At 37.1% G+C, this 22,084-nt stretch overlaps 1 protein-coding gene and 1 pseudogene across 1 annotated transcript; both read right to left on the bottom strand.

Annotated features, from left to right (window-relative positions):
- Positions 1–10,466: 10,466 nt before the first annotated feature.
- Positions 10,467–12,144, bottom strand: LOC145513794 (olfactory receptor 5D16-like). Its single transcript, XM_081510753.1, is given in 4 exon segments — positions 10,467–10,885; positions 10,888–11,034; positions 11,037–11,448; positions 12,139–12,144. Coding segments are annotated over 4 exon segments (984 nt in total).
- An 8,422-nt stretch (positions 12,145–20,566) lies between these two features.
- Positions 20,567–21,502, bottom strand: LOC145515879 (olfactory receptor 5L1-like; annotated as a pseudogene).
- Between the last annotated feature and the right edge of the window lie 582 nt (positions 21,503–22,084).

Genomic DNA, 22,084 nt, shown 5'->3' with positions numbered 1-22,084 from the left:
ATCAGTGCAAAGAAATAGAGGAAAACAACAGATTGGGAAAGACTAGAGATCTCTTCAAGAAAATTAGAGATACCAAGAGAACATTTCATGCAAAGATGGGCTCGATAAAGGACAGAAATGGTATGGACCTAACAGAAGCAGAAGATATTAAGAAGAGGTGGCAAGAATACACAGAAGACTTATACAAAAAAGATCTTCATGACCCAGATAATCACGATGTTGTGATCACTCACCTAGAGCCAGACATCCTGGAATGTGAAGTCAAGTGGGCCTTAGAAAGCATCACTACGAACAAAGCTAGTGGAGGTGATGGAATTCCAGTTGAGCTATTTCAAATCCTCAAAGGTGATGCTGTGAAAGTGCTGCACTTGATATGCCAGCAAATCTGGAAAACTCAGCAGTGGCCACAGGACTGGAAGAGGTCAGTCTTCGTTCCAATCCCAAAGAAAGGCAACGCCAAAGAATGCTCAAACCACCGCACAATTGCACTCATCTCACATGCTAGTAAAGTAATGCTCAAAATTCTCCAAGCCAGGCTTCAGCAATATGTGAACCGTGAACTTCCAGATGTTCAAGCTGGCTTTAGAAAAGGCAGAGGAACCAGAGATCAAATTGCCAATATCCGCTGGATCATTGAAAAAGCAAGAGAGTTCCAGAAGAACATCTATTTCTGCTTTATTGCCTATGCCAAAGCCTTTGACTGTGTGGATCACAATAAACTGTGGAAAATTCTGAAAGAGATGGGAATACCAGACCATCTGACCTGTCTCTTGAGAAACCTGTATGCAGGTCAGGAAGCAACAGTTAGAACTGGACATGGAACAACAGACTGGTTCCAAATAGGAAAAGGAATCTGTCAAGGCTCTATATTGTCACCCTGCTTATTTAACTTATATGCAGAGTACATCATGAGAAACGCTGGGCTGGAAGAAGCACAAGCTGGAATCAAGATTGCCGGGAGAAATATCAATAACCTCAGATATGCGGATGACACCACCCTTATGGCAGAAAGTGAGGAAGAACTAAGGAGCCTCTTGATGAAGGTGAAAGAGGAGAGTGAAAAAGTTGGCTTAAAGCTCAACGTTCAGAAAACTAAGATCATGGCATCTGGACCCATCACTTCATGGGAAATAGATGGGGAAACAGTGGAAACAGTGTCAGACTTTATTATTTTTTTGGGCTCAAAATCACGGCTGATAGTGATTGCAGCCATGAAATTAAAAAAGGGTTACTCCTTGGAAGGAAGGTTATGGCCAACCTAGATAGCATATTTAAAAGCAGAGACATTACTTTGCCAACAAAAGTACGTCTAGTCAAGGCTATGGTGTTTCCAGTGGTCATATATGGATGTGAGAGTTGGATGGTGAAGAAAGCTGAGCGCCAAAGAATTGATGCTTTTGAACTGTGGTGTTGGAGAAGACTCTTGAAAGTACCTTGGACTGCAAGGAGATCCAATCAATCCATCCTAAAAGAGATCAATCCTGGGTGTTCATTGGAAGGTCTGATGTTGAAGCTGAAACTCCAGTACTTTGGGCACCTCATGCGAAGGGTTGACTCATTGGAAAAGACCCTAATGCTGGGTAGGATTCGGGGCAGGAGGAGAAGGGGACGACAGAGGATGAGATGGTTGGATGGCATCTCCGACTCGATGGACATGGGTTTAGGTAGACTCCGGGAGTTGGTGATGGACAGATAGGCCTGGCGTGCTGCAGTTCATGTGGTCGCAAAGAGTCGGACATGACTGAGAGACTGAACTGACTGAACTTATGTATATATATACAGGCACATATATATATATGCATTGTATGTCATACCTAATGTGTTATATATATATACAATGCATTTGTAATTCTTCCTTAACAACCTACATCACACACAGCTCCTACAAGTTCAGCATTTGTATAATGTAGTATTTGAGTATATTTTCATTTTCATTTTATATACTCTATCTCCGTTTATGATCTAACCACATTACCAAAATCTTATCCTTCCGTTTTATTCTCAATTTGTTCCAGATTTTTAATAAAACTGAATGTCTTTTAAAACTTTGCATACATTTAGAATTAATAGGCATAATGCAAATATTTGCCAAACTATTCTTTGGATATAGAAAATGAACTATGGATACAATAATGATTGTGGATTCTGGATTACTTAATGTCTATTTTTCTACATTTGTTCTGTTCTTAGCTAAATTAGCAGCTTCCCAGTTTACTGGAGTAGTAAAGAATCTGTCTCCCAATACAAGAGATAAATTAGAGTAAATTTGAAAATCTGGCATGGATACATTGCCATCTTATAATTTTCAAAGTGCTTTCTCATCTAACTTAATTCTCACAGCTCTTTAAAATATGTTGATCCTCTACTGAAAAGGAACTGATGATTTCAACCCAGTTAACAATCCAGGATTGTGCAACTTTGCAATCAAAGAGCCAGGGCCAGAGTTTGGACATTCTGGATCACTTCAATAAAGACTACCTCCCCCAAAATGGAAATGTTAGAGACAGTGGTACTTAAAAGATTAGCATAACCAAGACAGTCATTCCCCAAAACTCAATGTGCTGAATTGGATATAGGGATGTTAGTTTAAAGCTAGCATAAATCCTGACTTAGAGTTTGTGCTCCAATAAGCAGGTTTACATCTTTTGACACAGTAGCAGAGAAGATATGCTGTGGTGGTTGCAAGCATGGACAATAAAGCCAGTGTGTCTGGTTCTTCCACTTATTTGTATGACTTCAGCAAAATTTCAATAGCTATATGATTTCATTTTCTGATATGTAAATTACATATTATAGTGACACTTGTCTACAGGGTAATGATGAGTATTAAATGAGCTAATATGTGTATTTTCAATAGTATTTTTCACACAGCAAATATTCAATGTGTGATGTGTGTGTGCTTACCATGTTCAACTCTTTGCAACCCCATGGATTGTAGCCCATGAAGCTCCTCTGTCCATGGAATTTTCCAGGCAATAAGGCTGGAGTGGGTTGCCATTTCCTCCTCCAGGGGATCTTCCCAACCCAGCGATCAAACTCAAATTTCTTTTACCACCTGCATTGACAGGCGGATGCTTTACCACTGAGCCACCTTGGAAGCTAATATTATTAAGCTATTGAGACAAGTTTGAACTTCTCGAGAAATTAACACTTATTATTTTATTATCAACCAGGATTCCTTTTTCCTCTAAGCAAAGGGTTAAGCAAAGAAGGAAAGCATCACTGATTCACTAGTTAATTCATTGGAATTATCCTTTTATGAAATACAGATGGCTTCCTCCTTAGGAAATATTAACTCTCCTTAAGTGATAGCCCATTTGTTTTGTTCTGCAAACATAGAGACAAGACTGTCTATTGACTAAGGAGTGGAGCAATTGCCACTCTCTGAAGGCAAGAAAAAGATACAATTATATCTTTTCTGAGCCATTCTTTCTTTTGTAATAAGGAAAAATGACTATTCAAAGGTGAAAGTGAAAGTGAAGTTGTGTCTGACTCTTTGAGACCCCATGGACTGTAGCCTAACAGGCTCCTCCATCCGTAGGATTCTCCAGGCATGAGTACTGGAGTGGGTTGCCATTTCCTTCTCCAGGGGATCTTCTCGAACTAGGGATCGAACCGGGGTCCCCTGCATTGTAGGTGGAGACATCAAATAAAGAGACTCATCTTTAGGGGCAATGTTTAAATAAGCTTGAGGCCTTGACCATGAGAAACAAACACTTCTTTGGGGAGGTTGTTTTTCTACCAAACCTTGTATTTCTATTCACAGATATACAGGACCTGAAGAGGAACAATTTATATAGAGAACATTAATTGTAATAATATTTGAAGTTTATTACTCACTTCAAGTCTGAAAGAAAATTTCAAGATTCAAAAAAGAAATATAAAAGCTAGATAGAACAAATGGAAAGGGAAAAGAATACAGGAAACAAAAAACAGACTCCATTTAGGAGTCAACTACTATCTTTCTATGTACTTGGCAGGTGAGCATGAAAACAGAAGATTTTGGAAGAGTTTAGCAAAATCACCTATTTTTGCAGGAATTTCTCTTTATTGATACTAGTCACTACTTAGTTTTTTTTCTACTCCCTTAAAAACATTCTTCTAACCCCACCCCAGTACTGTTACTTGTGTGTTGATAATTGATGGTATCAACACAATACTGTAAGAGAAGATGGATAATATAATAAACAAATCAAGTCAGCTTTAATTGATATGTACATGCTTCAAAAAGAAATAATAGGTGATTAGAACAGTGTTAACATTTAGACTCTTAATCAGAGTCCAATATAATGAGAATTGTTTTAGTATCATGTGTCAAATGTTTGGGCTTTTTGCTGCTATTGTTTTTGTTAGACGTATCTTTATCATTTAAAACTTGTGTTACTCTGGGAATATTGATTCTCAAACTATCAGTTTCTACATGTAGAATAAGTGACTATGAACTTAAAAGAACTTAAAATCCCATCAAGTTCTAATACCCTGGGATTAAGGTAAGAATACTTACCAGATCACTATCTTTTTCATTCACCTTCCCTCTATACTATTTCAGCAGTGGTTCATTTTTCACAAGAAAAGTCAGTTTTGATACTTAAAGAGAAAAATTGACCTACTGCAATATTTTTTTATAATCCGATTTGACTGGCCTTCTGTGTTCATAGAAGAAATATGTGCTTCCCTCAGGAAGACTGTTGTTCCCTAGGATATTTCTCTGAGGCTTTTGAGACTAGTTTTCTGATTTCACATCAGATCCCAGGAACACATACTGATATCCCATTCCCAGTGGGAATGTTTACCTGCGTAATTACAGTTCTACTGAGGAATTGCTTAAACACAAAATTAAACGATGTCATATGTTTTTCTATACGCTAAGAAAGTCACAGGGAAGCATACTATTATATTGTGGCTCACAAAATGTTATGTTATTATATTAAAATTGTATTATATATTTGCTATCTAATTTTATTTAACCTGGTCAAAGCAATTTATCAAACAATTAACAGGCTATACTAGGATGGTGGAATAAACTGGTATAGCCTTATATTGGTGCAGTGATGCTCAGGCCAAAGCTGTGATGGCATCTTTGAGAAGGAAGAGCAGGGAGAGAAAAATTCTGAGTTCAGGAGCTTCTGATGATTCAGTGACAATGGACTCTCCCACAGGAGTGCTTTCTACCATATGTCAGGTCTGGGAAACCAAATGACAAATTTTGTGTTTCTTCTGAAAAAAAAAAAGAATAAGGGAAAAAACATGTTTATATTAACTTCAGAAAATTATAGGCATCAAACACTGTCTTTTCTCTTTTTTGGCTTTATTTTTTATTTTTATTGAACACTCTTTAAAACACAATCATCAAATAATTCAAAATGTTCAATGTCCCAGTGGGTCCCACTGATTAAAAGATTAAAATTCAAGTATCAGCAGAAATCAATATAATTCCAAACTTAATCTATCAAAATAAATTGAGCTGATGAAGTCAATTGGATATTTTGTTGGACCTTGAAACATAATCAGTGATCTAATTTACAGCCTGATGGAGAGTGACTCTTTCTTTAAGAATTGTAGTAAGTCTGCCAAAGTAGGGTGACAGCTTTTATGATCTTATATAATCCAAGCTAATTGTTTTATTCAGTTATCATTCACATAAATTTGCAGTAGGTGAGGATTTGTACAATTCCCTTGTTGGGCAGTATGACCCATCTCTTTGAAATTAGTGGCTCATAAGGACATTTACATTTGGAATTGTGTGGAATATACAAATGAGAATTTCAATATATGCTGAAGATCATCATCGTCTTTACCTACCAAATTAACAAAGGGATTTAATTAATTACAATAGTAGTAGTCAGTGTCAATAAGGACTGAGAAAGATGTAACTCTGGTAGACATTTTTCTGGAAAGAAAACCATAAAAGCTATATGATTTTTTAATGAAATATTTTATTCTTGAAAATGAAAGTGGGCCTCTCCGTCATGTCCAACTCTTTGCGACCCCATGGGCTGTAGCTTGCCAGGCTCCTGTGTACATGGAATTGTCCAGGCAAGAATATAGGAGTGGGTAACCATTCCTTTCTCCAGGGGATCTTCCCAACCCAGGGATCGAACTCAGGTCTCCCACACTGCAGGTGGACTTATTCTTTGTTAGTTATTAAAAGAAATAATTTAATTACATTTTGATAAAATTGAGAAAAAACTATCTACAAAGCTACACTGTAACTTGTTATTCTAACAATAGGGAAATTTAACAGTAAAAAAATAGAATTTTTTTTTGGTAAACTGTGGGGTATCATATCTTGGGTAGAAAATTATCATGTTATTTAAAATTATGGTTTTGTATTTTTAAAAATATGGTTAATTTAAAAAATAAAGATATAAAATTCCACATGTAGCGTATATATACAGATGTAAGTGAAGACGTATATATAGAGGTATGAATGCACAGAGATATCATATGTTATCACTCTCATTTGGCTACAACCCTAAAAAGATAACTCCTTTATTCATATTAAGAAAGGCAAGTAATAACTTCCCCAAGGTCTCTCAAGTACTACAGTGCAGTTTCTATGTGAGTAGGATCTACCATTCGGACATTTTCCTGAGAAAAAAAACAAATGAAAATCAAGCAGTTTTATTCTCTGCTCTCCTTCCTAGCAGCAGGAGAATTATACATGCTTTCATATATGCAGTAATGAGATTGAGTCAAGTACTGGAAATCTTGGTATCTGGTATACCTGGTATATTCTCCATGCATGCATGCCAAGTCACTCAGTCGTGTCTGACTCTTTGAGACCCCACGGACTGTGGCCCGTCAGGCTCCTCTGTCCATGGGATTCTCCAGGCAAGAATAATGGAAAGGGTTGCCATGCCCTCCTCCAGAGGATCTTCCAGACCCTGCGATTTTACCCAAGTCTCTTACTTCTCTTGCACTGGCAGGTGGGTTCTTTACCACTAGTGCCACCTGGAAAGTGCATATTATCCATACCTTGAACTAATTTCCTTAAAATTGAAAATCCTCCAATTCTTTAAATTGAAAATATATCACTTTCCTGAAGTCATACTCTTTTTCATTGCCTGACCAAACAACAAATCAAAACAAAACAAAACAAAACAAAAACAAATTGTAGCAACAGCAGCAACAAAAATTGAGTGATTTGCCTACTTCAGAGTTAAAATAGAAAAATCAACTTGGAAAATTTCCTTGAGTTTTAGACTAATAATAAGAAGCTAATCTATGATAAACCCATGGCTTCATCATTTTATGCCTTCTTTATTCTTAGTAATATTTCTTGTTCTAAAGTCTACTTTCTACTTTGTTTTATATCAGTATATTCATGCATGAGATGCTTTCTGCCATTGTATATTTAACTCAATACATCTTCATAATTGAGATTTCTTTAGAAAGCAGTTAAAGTCACTCATTTTAGAGGCACATGAGTTAAAAAATGAGTAACATCAATGTAAATTATACTCTACAGCAGCTATAGGAGTTACCAAAAACTAATTGAAATCTAAAGGTAAATAATAGAAGAGTATGGAATTTTACATCAATATTTATTGAAGAGCATAATACCTGTAGTGTTGGTTGCCATATTAAATAATCCTCTTGATTATGCTGCACACTAATTTTTAAATCACGATCAGAGGACTTAAGTAACATGTATTTCCACTTTTTCAGAATAAGAATAAAGGAATTGTGTCTCTGAATTAACCAAAAAATTAGTCATCCTTTGTCAAGATAGAGAAGAAACATGAAAATTTATGCGCTGAAAATGGATTATTTATTACTGATTTGAGTCAAGGTTAATATAACATTTCTGCTACTTTCCACTGATATTCTAGTTAATGTAAATATCAAGTAAGCAATGATTTATAGAAGAAGATAGTTTATTTATGAATATATAAAATAATGTTGGTTATCACTACATATCAAAATGTTAACCATAATTCATCCTTGTAAGTTTGAAATCATATAAGCATTTCAAATTACCTCATTGAACTGTTTTCCAGTTTTTACTTCATCCTCATAAAAGTAGAATTATTTATCTCAATATTTTTCTCAAAAGATTTGGAATTTCATTCAGACACAAAGATTATAGGACAGAAAACAGATGTGTAAGTAATTCTAGCAAAACTGATGAGACAACAGATGAAAGAAAATATAAATATGATTGCTATTTTCAAATTAGATATATGTGCTTATGAGGGTGAAAGTGAAAGTTGCTCAGTCATGTCGAACTCTTTGCGACTACATGGACCACAGTTCATGGAATTCTCCAGGCCAGAATACTGAAGTGGGTAGCCTTTCCCTTCTCCAGTGGATCATCCCGACCCAGGAATTGAACCTGAATTTCCTGCTTTGCAGGTGGATTCTTTACCAACTGAGCTATCAGGGAAGCCCCTAAATATTACATTGCTTAGAGGAAAATGTAATCCTCTCTGATATACACAACCATCTAGATTAGATTATTTCTATGTTTAGATTATACTTAAAAATTAGAGCTACTTTAAAGCAATGTTCAAGTCCCTGGAAAGCTATTAGCTCCCAATTTTTACAACAAATCTCAATTGTTTTATGGGGATCTTCTAGAGAGTCCTGTTAAGGAGAACTGAGATACAGGCTTGATCAAGCTGCCATGTGAAGTAATAATATATGTGTAATGATTAAGTGATAGACAGGCAACACAAAACATATAACAAGTATAAAGTACCTTTGTTTTGGTTCTCCATATTTCAATAAGCAAGCTAATTTTCTTAAGCCTCTTGTAAATTCTTTCATCCTCTCTACTGAAACTTTCTTCCAAAATAAATTAGAATTGTAGCTACAATATATGAAAAATTTCATTTCTTGAAGCACCTAACAAGATACCTTGTAGGCATATGACATAAAATAGTAGCTTAAAATATGTTTGAGTCATTGACTATTTTTTTTTTTCCCCTCATTACTCTTCATTTTATTTCCTGGCATTCAAAGACAAGGTCAGTTCAGTCGCTCAGTCGTGTCCGACTCTCTGCGACCCCATGAACTGCAGCACGCCAGGCCTCTCTGTCCAACACCAACTCCCGGAGTCTACCCAAACCCATGTTCATCGAGTCGGTGATGCCATCCAACCATCTCATCCTCTGTCGTCCCCTTCTCCTCCTTCCCCCAATCCTACCCAGCATTAGGGTCTTTTCCAACGAGTCAACCCTTCGCATGTGGTGGCCAAAGTATTGGAGTTTCAGCTTCAACATCAGACCTTCCAATGAACACCCAGGATTGATCTCTTTTAGTTCATTGGAAGGTCAAAGACAAGAGTGCAGTTTTTACTTGTCGTTGCAGAGGAGATGGAGCCTGGGGTCAGATAATAACAGTGGAAGCCCAGGAGAGAAAGTTTCTTTTATTTATTTTTTTTAAATAAATTTATTTATTTTAGTTGGGGGCTAATTTCTTTACAATATTGTAGTAGTTTTTGCCATACATTGACATGAATCAGCCATGGGTTTACATCTGTTCCCCTTCCTGGACCCCCCTCCCACCTCCCTCCCCATCCCATCCCTCTGGGTCATCCCATTGCCCCAGTCCTGAGCATTTGTCTCATGCATCGAACATGGAATGGTGTTCTGTTTCACATATGATAATATACATGTTTCAATGCTATTCTCCCAGAACGTCCCACCCTCACCTTCTCCCTCAGAGTCCATGAGACTGTTCTATGCATCTGTGTCTCTTATTCTGTCTCGCATATAGGGTTATCATTACCATCTTTCAAATTCCATATATATGCATTAGTATACTGTATTGGTGTTTTTCTTTCTGGCTTACTTCACTCTATATAATGGGCTCCAGTTTCATCCATCTCAATAGAACCGTGAATCAATGACTCTTGACCATTATGTTCTTTACTCCCAAATAAAACTTATGTCATTCTCTTTTGTTTCTCTTTAAAAATCTGTCTATCCTTAAAGGCCAAGTAAAAGATGCATGATAGCCACAAATGATTTTGTACAATCTGTCCCCACCAACTGTATTATGATATTAACTAACACCACTGGCTTAGAAGGTTCCTGAAAGTAAAACTATATCTTTCTCTGTCATCTATTTCACCAAATTTAAAGTGCAAAATCGGTCATTTATTTAAGACTACATGTTAGTCATCAGGAAAAAAGGAATAACAGAACTAGAGTTTACTGCATGTATACAATATGTTTGATATATTATCTATATTTTTTTGTTCTATATGCCACTTTATGGACAAAATCATATTAAATTGGTTTTGTAGATAATGACTGAGTCCGGTCAATTCATCTTCTCTGACTTATTTAGTCAGAACCAGGTATAGTCTCCTGATCTAAAACTTATGTTCTTTTCATTGCAGTTTTTGTTTTTCAAATCTAAAGTGATTTTTTAAATGAATTTTTGACACATAATTCATTCAAAATCAGAAAAGTGTTCTTTAATAACCAAAGTAAATATTTAGCAGTTACATGCCTTCAATGCGAAAACAATTTTGTTTTCATTAGTTTGCTGACTGTGTCCTTGACATCCTTCTTTCTCAGACTGTAGATCAGGGGATTCAACATGGGGATGACCACCGTGTAAAACACAGATGTCACTTTGACTGTGTGCCTGGAGTTTTTGGAGCTGGGCACACAGTAGAGGAAGAGGATGGTGCCGTGGAAGATGCTGATGGCGGTCAGGTGGGAGGCACAGGTGGAGAAGGCTTTACGATGCCCACCAGCTGATTGCATCTTCAAGGTGGTGACAACAGTGAACACGAAAGACGTGAGAATGACAAGCAATGTGATCAACTCATTAAAGGTGACAACAATGAAAAGCAGCAACTGGCTGAGATAAGAATCAGAATAAGAGAGGGAAATCAAGGAAGAAAGCACACAGAAGAAGTGATTGTGTTGAAACCGCAAAAAGATAATTTGACAGCAGAGCACGTGAGAGTCAAGGAGCAAGCTACTCCCCAAGCATATGACACGACCACTAACATGGCACAGAGTCTCTGGGACATGACGACTGTGTAGAGCAGAGGGCTGCAAATAGCCACGAGCGGTCATAGACCATCATAGCAAATAGAATTAATTTAGTCACCACAAAGGTGCAAAAGATAAAGAACTGCACCATACATCTCGAAAATGAAATGGTTCTGTCTTCTGCAAGAAGGTTCACCAGCATCTTGGGAGCAATGATGGAAGAATAGCAGAAATCCACAAAAGAGAAGTGGCTGAGAAAAAAATACATGGGGGTGTGCAGTTTGGGGTTAACTTTGATGATGACCATCATCCCAAGGTTCCCTGCTATGCTGAAGCTGTAGATGGCCAGAAACACCAAGAAGAGGGGGACTTGCCCTTCTGGGTAGTCTGAGAAACCCAAGAGGGCGAATGTGGCCCCAACAGTTATATTTCTCTCTGTCAGAAATGTGTTTCCTGATGGACGGATCTGAAAATCTGTCTTGAAAATAATCTATTAGGAGAGTGAGTGACACATAAAGCATGCTTACCTGTGCCCTGTGCAGAGGGTATATGAACTGAGCCAGAAGAAATCTGTGTTATAATCCTGATAGGGGTTCATCATCCAAGGCAAAAATAGCTACAGCTTCAGAAAAGAATTACTAGTTAATTTTTCCCTCAAAAATTATAAAACTTAATTCTGTTCAAGTTCTGAAATATAATTTTAATGACATACAAATGTAATAACTATAAATCAAGCAATTTTGTTTGTAACATGTAATCAAATCCTCATGTGAGACATTCTAATACTGATCTCCATGAATTCTGCAAAATGAAATAATTTTAGCTGATACTACAGTTACTAATAAAAAGTGAAAACATTTGAAATAACTTCTATAATCGGAATTAAGTTTTACATAAAATATGTGCATATTTGTGATGTAAACAAAGATTAGTCTGTGTGGTAAGTAATAACAACTTACTTACTGTTGTTTAATTGATAAGTCATGTCTGACTCTGCAACCCCATGGACTGCAGCCCACCAGACTCCTCTATCCATGGGATTTCCCAGGCAAGAATATTAGAGTGGGCTGCCATTTCCTTCTCCAGGGGATCTTCCTCACCCAGGGATCAAACCTGGGTCTTCTGCATTGGCAAGTGGATCCTTTACCATTGAGCCACCAGGAAACCTGTACTTACTTACGCTCATATTTTTAATATGTGATTAGCACTTTAATTATCATTCTTCTTTTTTGACTGAAAAGTTCAGCTAGCAAATTAAATAATGATTTACAGCTTCCAGGAAATAATACCTACTGAGTGGTCTTTTTTTACATGTAAGCAACAGAAACCTGAAGAAGCTATGACTTGCCTAGTGACATACAGTGGCATTGATGTTCAGCTACAGCAAAAGCCCATATTCCTTAATTCCCAGTGACATACCCTTCTCTCTACACCAGGCTGTGATTCACATTACAGATTGAGATATGAGCATTTCTACTTTGTAAATGTCACATTTCACCCCTCATTTTGCTAATTCTTTTGGCCACTTTAAAGGCAAACTTCATGCTATAAAGCTATAAAAGTTAGTCCAATATTTATGTGAGGGCCGCAGAGATCTTCTGATATGGGTAAGGATGGAACATAAAGAATGGATGTTAGAGAAAGCCCTTTTTAAAAATAAATATGGTTAAAAGTCTTAAATATTGACTCTTGTCTAGATGATTCTCTCTTCTTTAGGCACCTAGAATACTCAAATTGTCAGAAGCATGTGTGAAAATTGAGATTCTCCACACTCTGATGACACTTATAATGAAGGAGTTCTTAATATAGAAAAAAAATGATGGAATTTCTCAAATTGGCACACAGATAGGAAGCCCAATTACATTTGAATCTCAGGTAGATAATGAATTAATGCTATAAATGTATCCCAAGTATTCTATGGAGGTTTTCATACTAAACATTCATTGTTTATCAGAAATAATTTTTCTGATAAAGAATTAACAAGCCTAAGATATTTTCTAGATTACTTACAAGGTAAAGACAATCCTATTTTCTCAAACCTACACACAAACCTACAGGTGAAAAGAGCAGCCTCCCTTCCAGCCTCTGGAAAGTCACTGGTTTGGGGGAGAGGACTCTCATATCTCTTCTACTCCCGGTGCCAACAAGACCCTAGAGAAAACTCCCTGCCTTGTTCTTTGGAGGCCTCAGAACAAGCAATTAAAATCAATGATTGTTTTCTGATGAAATTCTGATTTCTTGAAAAACAAACAGCAGCTTTAGAAATATTTTTATGAAAATTAATCAAAAGTGTCAATGTCTTCTCCCCACGCTCCCTGATCACTGTGGTAGAATCCAAAACATTTTGTAAAGTAACAAGAACAGCAAAAGTTATGTTTACTAATCAGTAAATATATTTTTAGTATATTATTTTATTCTTTTACATTTTTTCTAGACTTATTGAAGTACAATTGACAAGCAAAAATTGTGTATATTTCAAGTGTACACCTTAATGTTCTGATAAATAAATAAATAAATATATATTTACATATATATATTTAATCTGGGATGAGCAAATGCTTATATAATTTAATTAATTTACTTCTTGTAGTTTGAATATTGAATACAATCAACATCGACGGCAAAACATTTACAAGGAACTCTGCATCTTGTTCCCATTAATTGTAGCATTTAATTTTGTATGTGGTTTATAAGTATCATCTCCTCCCCCACACTGAGGATTATTTTACCCAGCTAGAAGAATAATATAGTTCTGTCCATGTATTAATAAGGCAATTGCTGATAGAAAATAGTATATATTATAACCTTGTATAACACCACTGGGTGTTGCAGAGAAAATTTTGTACTTTGAATAGTAAATATTACCCAAGTCTCCTGCATTGCAGGCAGATTCTTTACCATCTGAGCCACCAGGGAAGCCAATTGTTAAATAATATAACCTTCACTCTTTAGTAAAGAAAAAGAAAAGAAGATGGGGTAGGGACCATTGGATATTACCCAGGGTCTGATAGAAGTATCAACACTAAGATCATAATTTAAAAATGCTACTGGATATGTTACATACCAACCGGGAAGGAAATCATTCTCAGTAAATGATGTTGTGAACATTTCTATATAGTTTGGGGATGAGAGCTGCACAATTTGTTTGCAAGTACTCTTTCACTTAACAAAGTATAAAACAACAACAAAAAACCCATAAGTTTAATACTTATCAAAATTTGAATTAAAATATCATCCAAATTTGGGATAAAATATAGAATGGGGCTGGATTTATTTTCACTGCATTTATATTTTAAATCACTAAATGTAAATATAAGTACATAAAAATCTAGACTACATGTTGAAAACAAAACAAAAATCAACTAAAAAGTAAAATACATATCGAAAAGCATGCCTAATACATAAAATTAAATGTTACCAAATTATGATATTTTGTAAATATTCTTTATAGACGTTAGTGATCTTAAGGTGTAAAGTGTCTTTCAGATTAGTATGAAAAACTTGAACACCCAATGGAAATGTAAGCAAAGTGAGCAGAAAAGAAAGGAAACCATTAAACATTAAAATGCTTCCATCTTTCAAATTTCTCTTGCTGTTGTTTTTCTCTTTTGCTTCTAATTTTTAGATTCACATAGGAAATAACCTATAAATCCATGTTAGGGTGTTTTCTGGAGTCTTATTTTATCTAAAATATATTATTAGAGAGATATGTTTCTTTATACACTTTTTCTTGCTGATTTGTGTACTGTAAACATATAATTTTATTTGACACAAGGTATAAAATATAGAAATAAAGTTGAATGCTTTATCTATATTTCCATGGTCCAGTGATTTATATATCTCTCTCACCCCCTTCCAAAATTCTGATAATCACTCTTCCCATTCTATCTGATCAACAAGTCACCAGCTTCAAAGAACATTTATTTTTGATGGCTAAAATTACTTTTGGAACAAGCTGTCCAGGAAAACTTCATTTAGTTACTAAGTCTAAAGTCAACCAAGGAAACTCAGCTTCCACTGCAGGGGGCACAGTTTCCAACCCTGGTCCAGGAACCGAGATCCTGTATGCCTTGTAGCATGGCCAAAAAAAACCAAAAGTAATAACAACAACAACAACAAAGCAAAGCAACCAAAGAAAATATAATGATTCTTACTTTAGAAATTATAAGGAAATTATGACATTTATTGTACAATATGGAACCATGGAATTTTGCTTAGATCTTAAACGATGACAACCACACTCTGTCATCATTAGTTTACAAATATTACAAATAATAAAGTGTAGTGTATCTATAATTAAAATAATAAAATGAAGACAAGAGGCTTGAGGAGTACTTGACTATTCAGTTACAGAGAGATTTATATAGTAAGTGGAGCTTCCCAAGTGGTGCAGTGGTAAGGAATCTGCCTGCCAATGCAACAGACGTGAGTTTGATCTGTGGGTCAGGAACATTCTCTGGAGGAGGAAATGGCAACCCACTGAAAAGTTCCATGGACAGAGGAGCCTGTCAGGCTACAGTCCATGGGGTCACAAAGAGCGGGACATGACTGAATAATTGAGTGCCCGTGTATGCGCGCGTGCGTGCGCGCGCGCGCGCGCGCACACACGCACACACACACACACACACACACACACACTAAGCGAAATGAGAACAGGTTAAAAAAAGAAACTCTGCATTGTGTACTGCAATCCCTAAAAAGTCATGCTGTAGCCTTTTGTCATATTTTCATGTCCACTCTTCGATTCTTTGGGCCATGATGTTGCTGCTGCGACTTGCAACCTGAATCCCCCAGATGCCCTTGTTAACCGGCTCACCTTCAGGTTCAACCAAATGCAGAAAAAAAGGGAAAGGGGAGGGGAAGGAAAAGGAGGAAAAGTTCAAGGGAAATGGGAGGAGAAAAGAAAGAAATGTCTTCTTGCTTTCCAGTTTCTTTTCCAGTTTCTCACCATAGTCTACTCAGAGGCAAAAGCAGCAGTCTGGCTTGTCCCAGGGACCAAAGACCAGCGGGGCCTGTGTCTATAGGCTGAAACGTGTAGACACCCTTAGAGCTCTGTCTCTTCCTCATGAGCTTCACATCAGAGGAGCAGAGCACATCCTCCAACCTTTGAGATTCTGGCAAGGATACTTCTTCCCTATTGTCTGCACACACAAAGAACGATAGCTGCTTCCTGAAGTTAATAATCATTAAATCACAGACTGCCCTGGTGATCCAGTGGTTAAGAACACATCTCCAATGCAGGGGCCTTAGGTTCGATCCCTGGGCGGGAAGCTAAGATCTCATATGCCACGGGCAACTAAGCCCACACACTGTAATGAGACAGCCTATGTGCTGCAACAAGAGAAGACCATGAACTGCAACTAGAGAGGTCTGCATGAAGCAACGAAGACCCAACACAACCAAAATACTTAAATAAATAAAATATTAAATGGACACATTCTTCATCTTCTCCAGGCTTGCAAAATCTAACATTCCATGTATTCAACCTCACTAGGCATTTCTTTCCCTAAGTGGACCTGCCTGATATAACACACCATGGATAACATATTCAGCATGGGACAATTCTGAACCAATTTGCAATCGTAAAAAATCAACATAGTACTTTAAGTTCTAATATTAAGCTCAATATAAATACAGTTTATATACCAGTTTTTAGTCATCAAACTATCTAATAAAAAATAAAGATAACTTATAATACATAAGTGGTAGTGAGAGAGAAAAGAATAAATAGTTCCAGACCTCAAAGACTTCACTGAAACACATGTAAAGTATCTTCCTAGTGCCAGTGAGTACCTACATGTTGTCAAAATGTAATCTTGGTATAATGTTGAAAGGCTAACAGGAATAACCATTTTTCAAACTTGAGGAAACTGAGAAATGAAGAAGTTTGTATTACTTGTCAAATTAAAAAATGAGAGTCAAATTGCCTATCCTGGTTTTCATAAACTCCAGTGAAGTGCTTTCTAACATTCGTATAGACACACAGAGAGATGCTTCATTGAGCAAGTGAAGGCAATGTAGAAATTTACATAAAACATAATGGAAGCACAAATAAAGTATCAGTGGCACATATGAGCCAAGGTTGAAGGAAGAAATGAGGTTTAAACACATGAAGGAAGGATGAACAAAGGTCATTTCATCAAGACACAGAAAAGAAATATACACAGAGGTTAGAAGTTCACCTGTGAGTCACAGTAAGCATTTGACTCACATTTTTAAAGTAAGCCAGAAGAAAATAATTAAAAGAGAGAAAATAGGCAAAAGTCAAAAATGCTGATATTCATCACAATGATTATTAAATAATTACATACATAGAGGAACCTGGTGGGCTATAGTCTGTGGGGTCGCCAAAGATCCGAACATGACTTAGTGACTAAACAACAACCAACCAATACATACACATATATAATATATCAATATATCTACATAATATGCAGGTGTATACCTTTATAAGTATACAGACATAACTGAGAGATATTATAGGTTTGGTATATGACAATAAAGTGAATATACCAAACCTAATAAGGCAAATAGGGCTTCCCTGGTGGCTCAGATGGTAAAGAGCCTGCCTGCAATGCCGGAGATCCTGATTTGATACTGGAAGGTTGTTGCTGAACCCACGAAAAGATACCGGGATTCTTGGCCTCCGGAGGAGAAGAATTCAATCCGGGGCCAGAGATGAGGCTTGATCGCTCAGAGCTTTTGTGCAATAGAGTTCATTAAAGTATAAAAGGGATAGAGGAAGCTTCTGACATAGACATCAGAAGGGGGCAGAAAGAGTACCCCCTTGCTAGCGTTAGCAGTGGAATTATATACTCTCAAATTAGTTATTACAGTAAATCAAAAGAATGTCTGGAGGTTGTAAAGACCTCACCAGACCTACTTCCATAATTTAAAATTTAAGATAACAGAATTAGCCAGAAGGTTTTTCCCAGAGACTGTCCTCAAGCAGGATACATTTTTGTTATATAATCCTAAGGAATGTAGAGGAAAAAAAAATAGTTTGTCTTTTCTTCGTCCTTGACAATTCCAGACCCCTCTCTCCTTGGGGACCCCTGGACTTCTTATCAACCTGCCTAGGAAATGACTCTCTCAATCCCTGGGTCAGGAAGATCTCCTGAAGAAGGAAACAGCTACCCACTTCAGTATTCTTGCCTGGAAAATCCCATAGATGGAGGAGCCTGGCAGGCTACAGTCCATGGGGTCGCAAAGAGTTGGACATGACTGAGCGGCTTCACTTTTACTTTTCAGTAAGACAAATATCATTAATAAAGCAGGTCAAACATATTTTCAGTGTGCATATGTCTATCTAAATATGCAAGCTGAAACATTATGTCTAAGAAATGTACATATATTGGGACTTCCCTAGTGGTCCAGTGGTTAAGAATCCACTGTCCTTTTCAGGGCACTTGTGCTTGATCCCTTGTGGGGCAACTAAGGTACCACGTGCCACAGGGAACTAACCCCAAGCACCGCAACTAGAGAAGTCCACATACCACATAGAAGACTCAGCACAGCCAAAATAGAGTAAAATAATGTAAAAATTTATGCAAATCAATAAAACTAAAAAATATATGTATCCTAGTTGAAAAATACCGTAAAATGCTAACCACCATCTAAACCTTCAGTGAGCTGTAATCTTTTTCGATAGTAATATCAGAGATGGCAGATCACCATAACTTATACCATAATGAAAAAGTTTAAAATATTGCAAGAATTACCAAAATGTGACATGTGACAGAGACACGAGTGAGCAAATGTTGCTAGAAAAACGGTGCTAATAGACTTGTTTGATGCAAGGTTGCCACAAATCTTCAACCTGTAAAAATGCAGTATCTGCAAAGCACAGTACTGTCAAGTACAATAGACAATATACATCTACGCACACACACACAGACACATATATACACGTACATAGAGACAACCAATTATGTGTTAGGGATATTCCTAAGCTATTTGTACTTGACCTGTAATTTAATTTCCTTTAAATGCCTGTAACATAATTATTATTAATGTATCTATTATTCAGATGTGACAATATATGAAACTCCAAACCCATTGGACACTGCAATGACAAAAACAAACATACAAACAAAAATAATAAAGGAAGTAAGAACAAAACAATAAAGATTATATATATATATACACACACACACACATGTCAGGGGAGGTTCAGTTTTAAGGGATCCAATACGTTATTCTGTGTGCCGTTTCTCAAGGATTCTCTATTCCTTATCAGTTCCTGGAAAACAGGAACGAGCAGAGCTGCACGCAGTTCTCAGGACTGAGATCATGAGAGAGGGCACCTGCTTGGATTCCTTTCAGTGACTCCCTTCAGCGACCTTACTTAAAAGTTATCTATTCCGTTATGCCCCTCTTAGTTAGGATATGGAATGCTTTCTGGCCCTTTGAAGATTGTTAGTTTCTTGGCTTTGTTTTTGCTCAATTTTTTTACTGCCTAAAGCTGTCTTGTATAAAGATATACAAACATGCTTTTCTGCAAATAAAGCACGTTTGTTTCACTCTAGACTTGGGTCCCCTGTGTCTCTCTTCTCGTTGACTCCAGTCCCCAGGTCCTGGTCTACAAAGACCATGACATGTACACATATGGAATCTCATTCTATGTAAAAACTGACAAAGGTGTGTTCTTTATTGGAAAATAGCAGGTGTTCAATTGTGAAATGAATCATAGTCGCCATAATGGATGTTAAAAAAAAATGTGATACTTAGTCCATTAAACTCATGAAAGTCTAAGAGAAAATTAAATGTGTGTTTTAACAGTCCAGCACACAGTCCAATTTAAAACGCTTTAGGCTGCTTCCATGTCCTGGCTATTATAAACAGTGCCAGATGCCCATCAGCAGACGAATGGATAAGGAAGCTGTGGTACATATACACAATGGAATATTACTCAGCCATTAAAAAGAATACATTCGAATCAGCTCTAATGAGGTGGATGAAACTGGAGCCTATTATACAGAGTGAAGTAAGCCAGAAAGAAAAACACCAATACAGTATGGTATTTAGTTAATCTGTAAAGATAACCCTGTATGTGAGACATCAAAAGAGACACAGATAAATAGAACAGTATTATGGACTCTATGGGAGAGGGCGAGGGCGGGAGGATATGAGAGAATGGCATGGAAGCATGTAAATTATCATATGTGAAACGAATCACCAGTCCAGGTTCGATGCATGATACAGGGTGCTCGGGGCTGGTGCACCGGGATGACCCAGAGGGATGGGATGGGGAGGGAGGTGGGAGGGGGGTTCTGGAAGGGGGAAACATGTAAACCCATGGTGGATTCATGTCAATGTATGGCAAAACAAATACAATATTGTAAAGTTAAAAAATAGATAAATAAACTAAAAAAATAAATAAATAAAACAATTTAGATGGGATTAAAGCAAAGAAGTAGGCTGCACATTTTGAAATATTCTCAGTCCTATACTTGTAAATTAAAAAGGCACAAAGATAAGAGAATTAAAAAGACTCACTCATAGCTATTCACATCTTGAGTATTCTTTTCATTCCAACACTGCAATGCATCACTACCCTTTCATCAACCTCCAAACTGGAACGCTGAATCTTGCTAGGAAAATATTCTCTAGGAAAATACTTTGGAGCTCACCACTTTTCTGAGAGCTTCTCTCACATCCTTGTTCCTCAGACTATAGATCAGGGGGTTCAGCATGGGGATCACTACAGTGTAGAACACCGTGGCCACTTTGTCAATGCCCATGCTGTTGCCAGATTGAGGTCGGCAATAAATGAAAAGGATCATTCCCTGTAAGACAGCAATGGCAGCGAGGTGGGAAGCACAGGTGGAAAAGGCTTTGCACCTTTTGTCCGCAGAGCGCATCCTCAGGATGGTGATGAGAATAAACAAGTAGGAGGTGAGGATGACCATGATAGTGATGATCTCATAGAAAGTGGCCACAGAGTATAGTACCAATTGATTCACAGTGACATGAGAGCAAGCAAGAGACAAGAGAGGGGGAAGATCACAAAAGAAGTGGTTGATCATATTTGATCTGTAGGATGTGATAGGAAGAGCTAAACACAAGTGAATCAGAGAACATACAGTACCATTGAGATAGCAACAAGACACCAACTCCATGCAGAGATTCCAGAACATGGTGACCGTGTACAGCAGTGGGTCACAGATGGCCACAAAGCAGTAATAGGCCATCACTGACAGCAGAATGACTTCAGTTACCCCAAATGTGTAAAACAGGTAGAATTGCACAGCGCATTCCAGGAAGGAAATGGCTTTGTCATAATTTAAGATACTAGCTAGCATCTTTGGCGTGATGATCGTGGAGTAACAGAAATCCACAAAGGACAAGTGGCTGAGGAAAAAGTACATGGGGGTGTGGAGTCAAGAGCTGACCTGAATCAGGGCAATCATGCGCAGGTTTCCCCAAACTGTGACTCCATAGATGGAGAGAAACAGCAGGAAGAGGAAGACTCTGAGCTCAGAGGTATCTGAGAATCCAAGGAGGATGAAATCTGTTACAGCAGTGCAGTTTTCCTTGTTCATGTCCTCACTTTACTGTGGTTGCAGAAACATATTAATAGTTATTCTCCATGATATCATCCCCAATTCAGTTTTGACTGTCTCCTAAAAGAGACATGACAATGTATAGGATACATTTTTTAGCAAATAAATAAGACATTACTTTTGAGAAGTTTAGGAAAAGTTCAGAAACTGCATCACTCAAATACATTGAGTCTGTAGTTTACGTCCCAGATCACAGAAAAGAATTTGCATCCATATGAGCCTGTATGATTCCTTAAACTAGTTATATACGATTCGGAGCTTAGAACTGAATCATCAGAAAGATATCAAATATTATTTAATTATCCATATTGTTTTATTTTTATTTTTTATTATTTATTTATTTTTTAAAATAAATTTATTTATTTTAGTTGGGGGCTAATTACTTTACAATATTGTAATAGTTTTTGCCATACATTGACATGAATCAGCCATGGGTTTACATGTGTTCCCCTTCCTGGACCCCCCACCCACCTCCCTCCCCATCCCATCCCTCTGGGTCATCCCATTGCCCCAGACCTGAGCTCTTGTCTCATGCATCGAACATGGAATGGTGTTCTGTTT

The sequence above is a fragment of the Giraffa tippelskirchi genome, chromosome 7 (assembly GCF_054371585.1).
Source record: "Giraffa tippelskirchi isolate mGirTip1 chromosome 7, T2T-mGirTip1v1.2.pri, whole genome shotgun sequence".
Taxonomy (NCBI): domain Eukaryota; kingdom Metazoa; phylum Chordata; class Mammalia; order Artiodactyla; family Giraffidae; genus Giraffa; species Giraffa tippelskirchi.
This window is presented reverse-complemented; position numbering and strand designations above follow the sequence as displayed.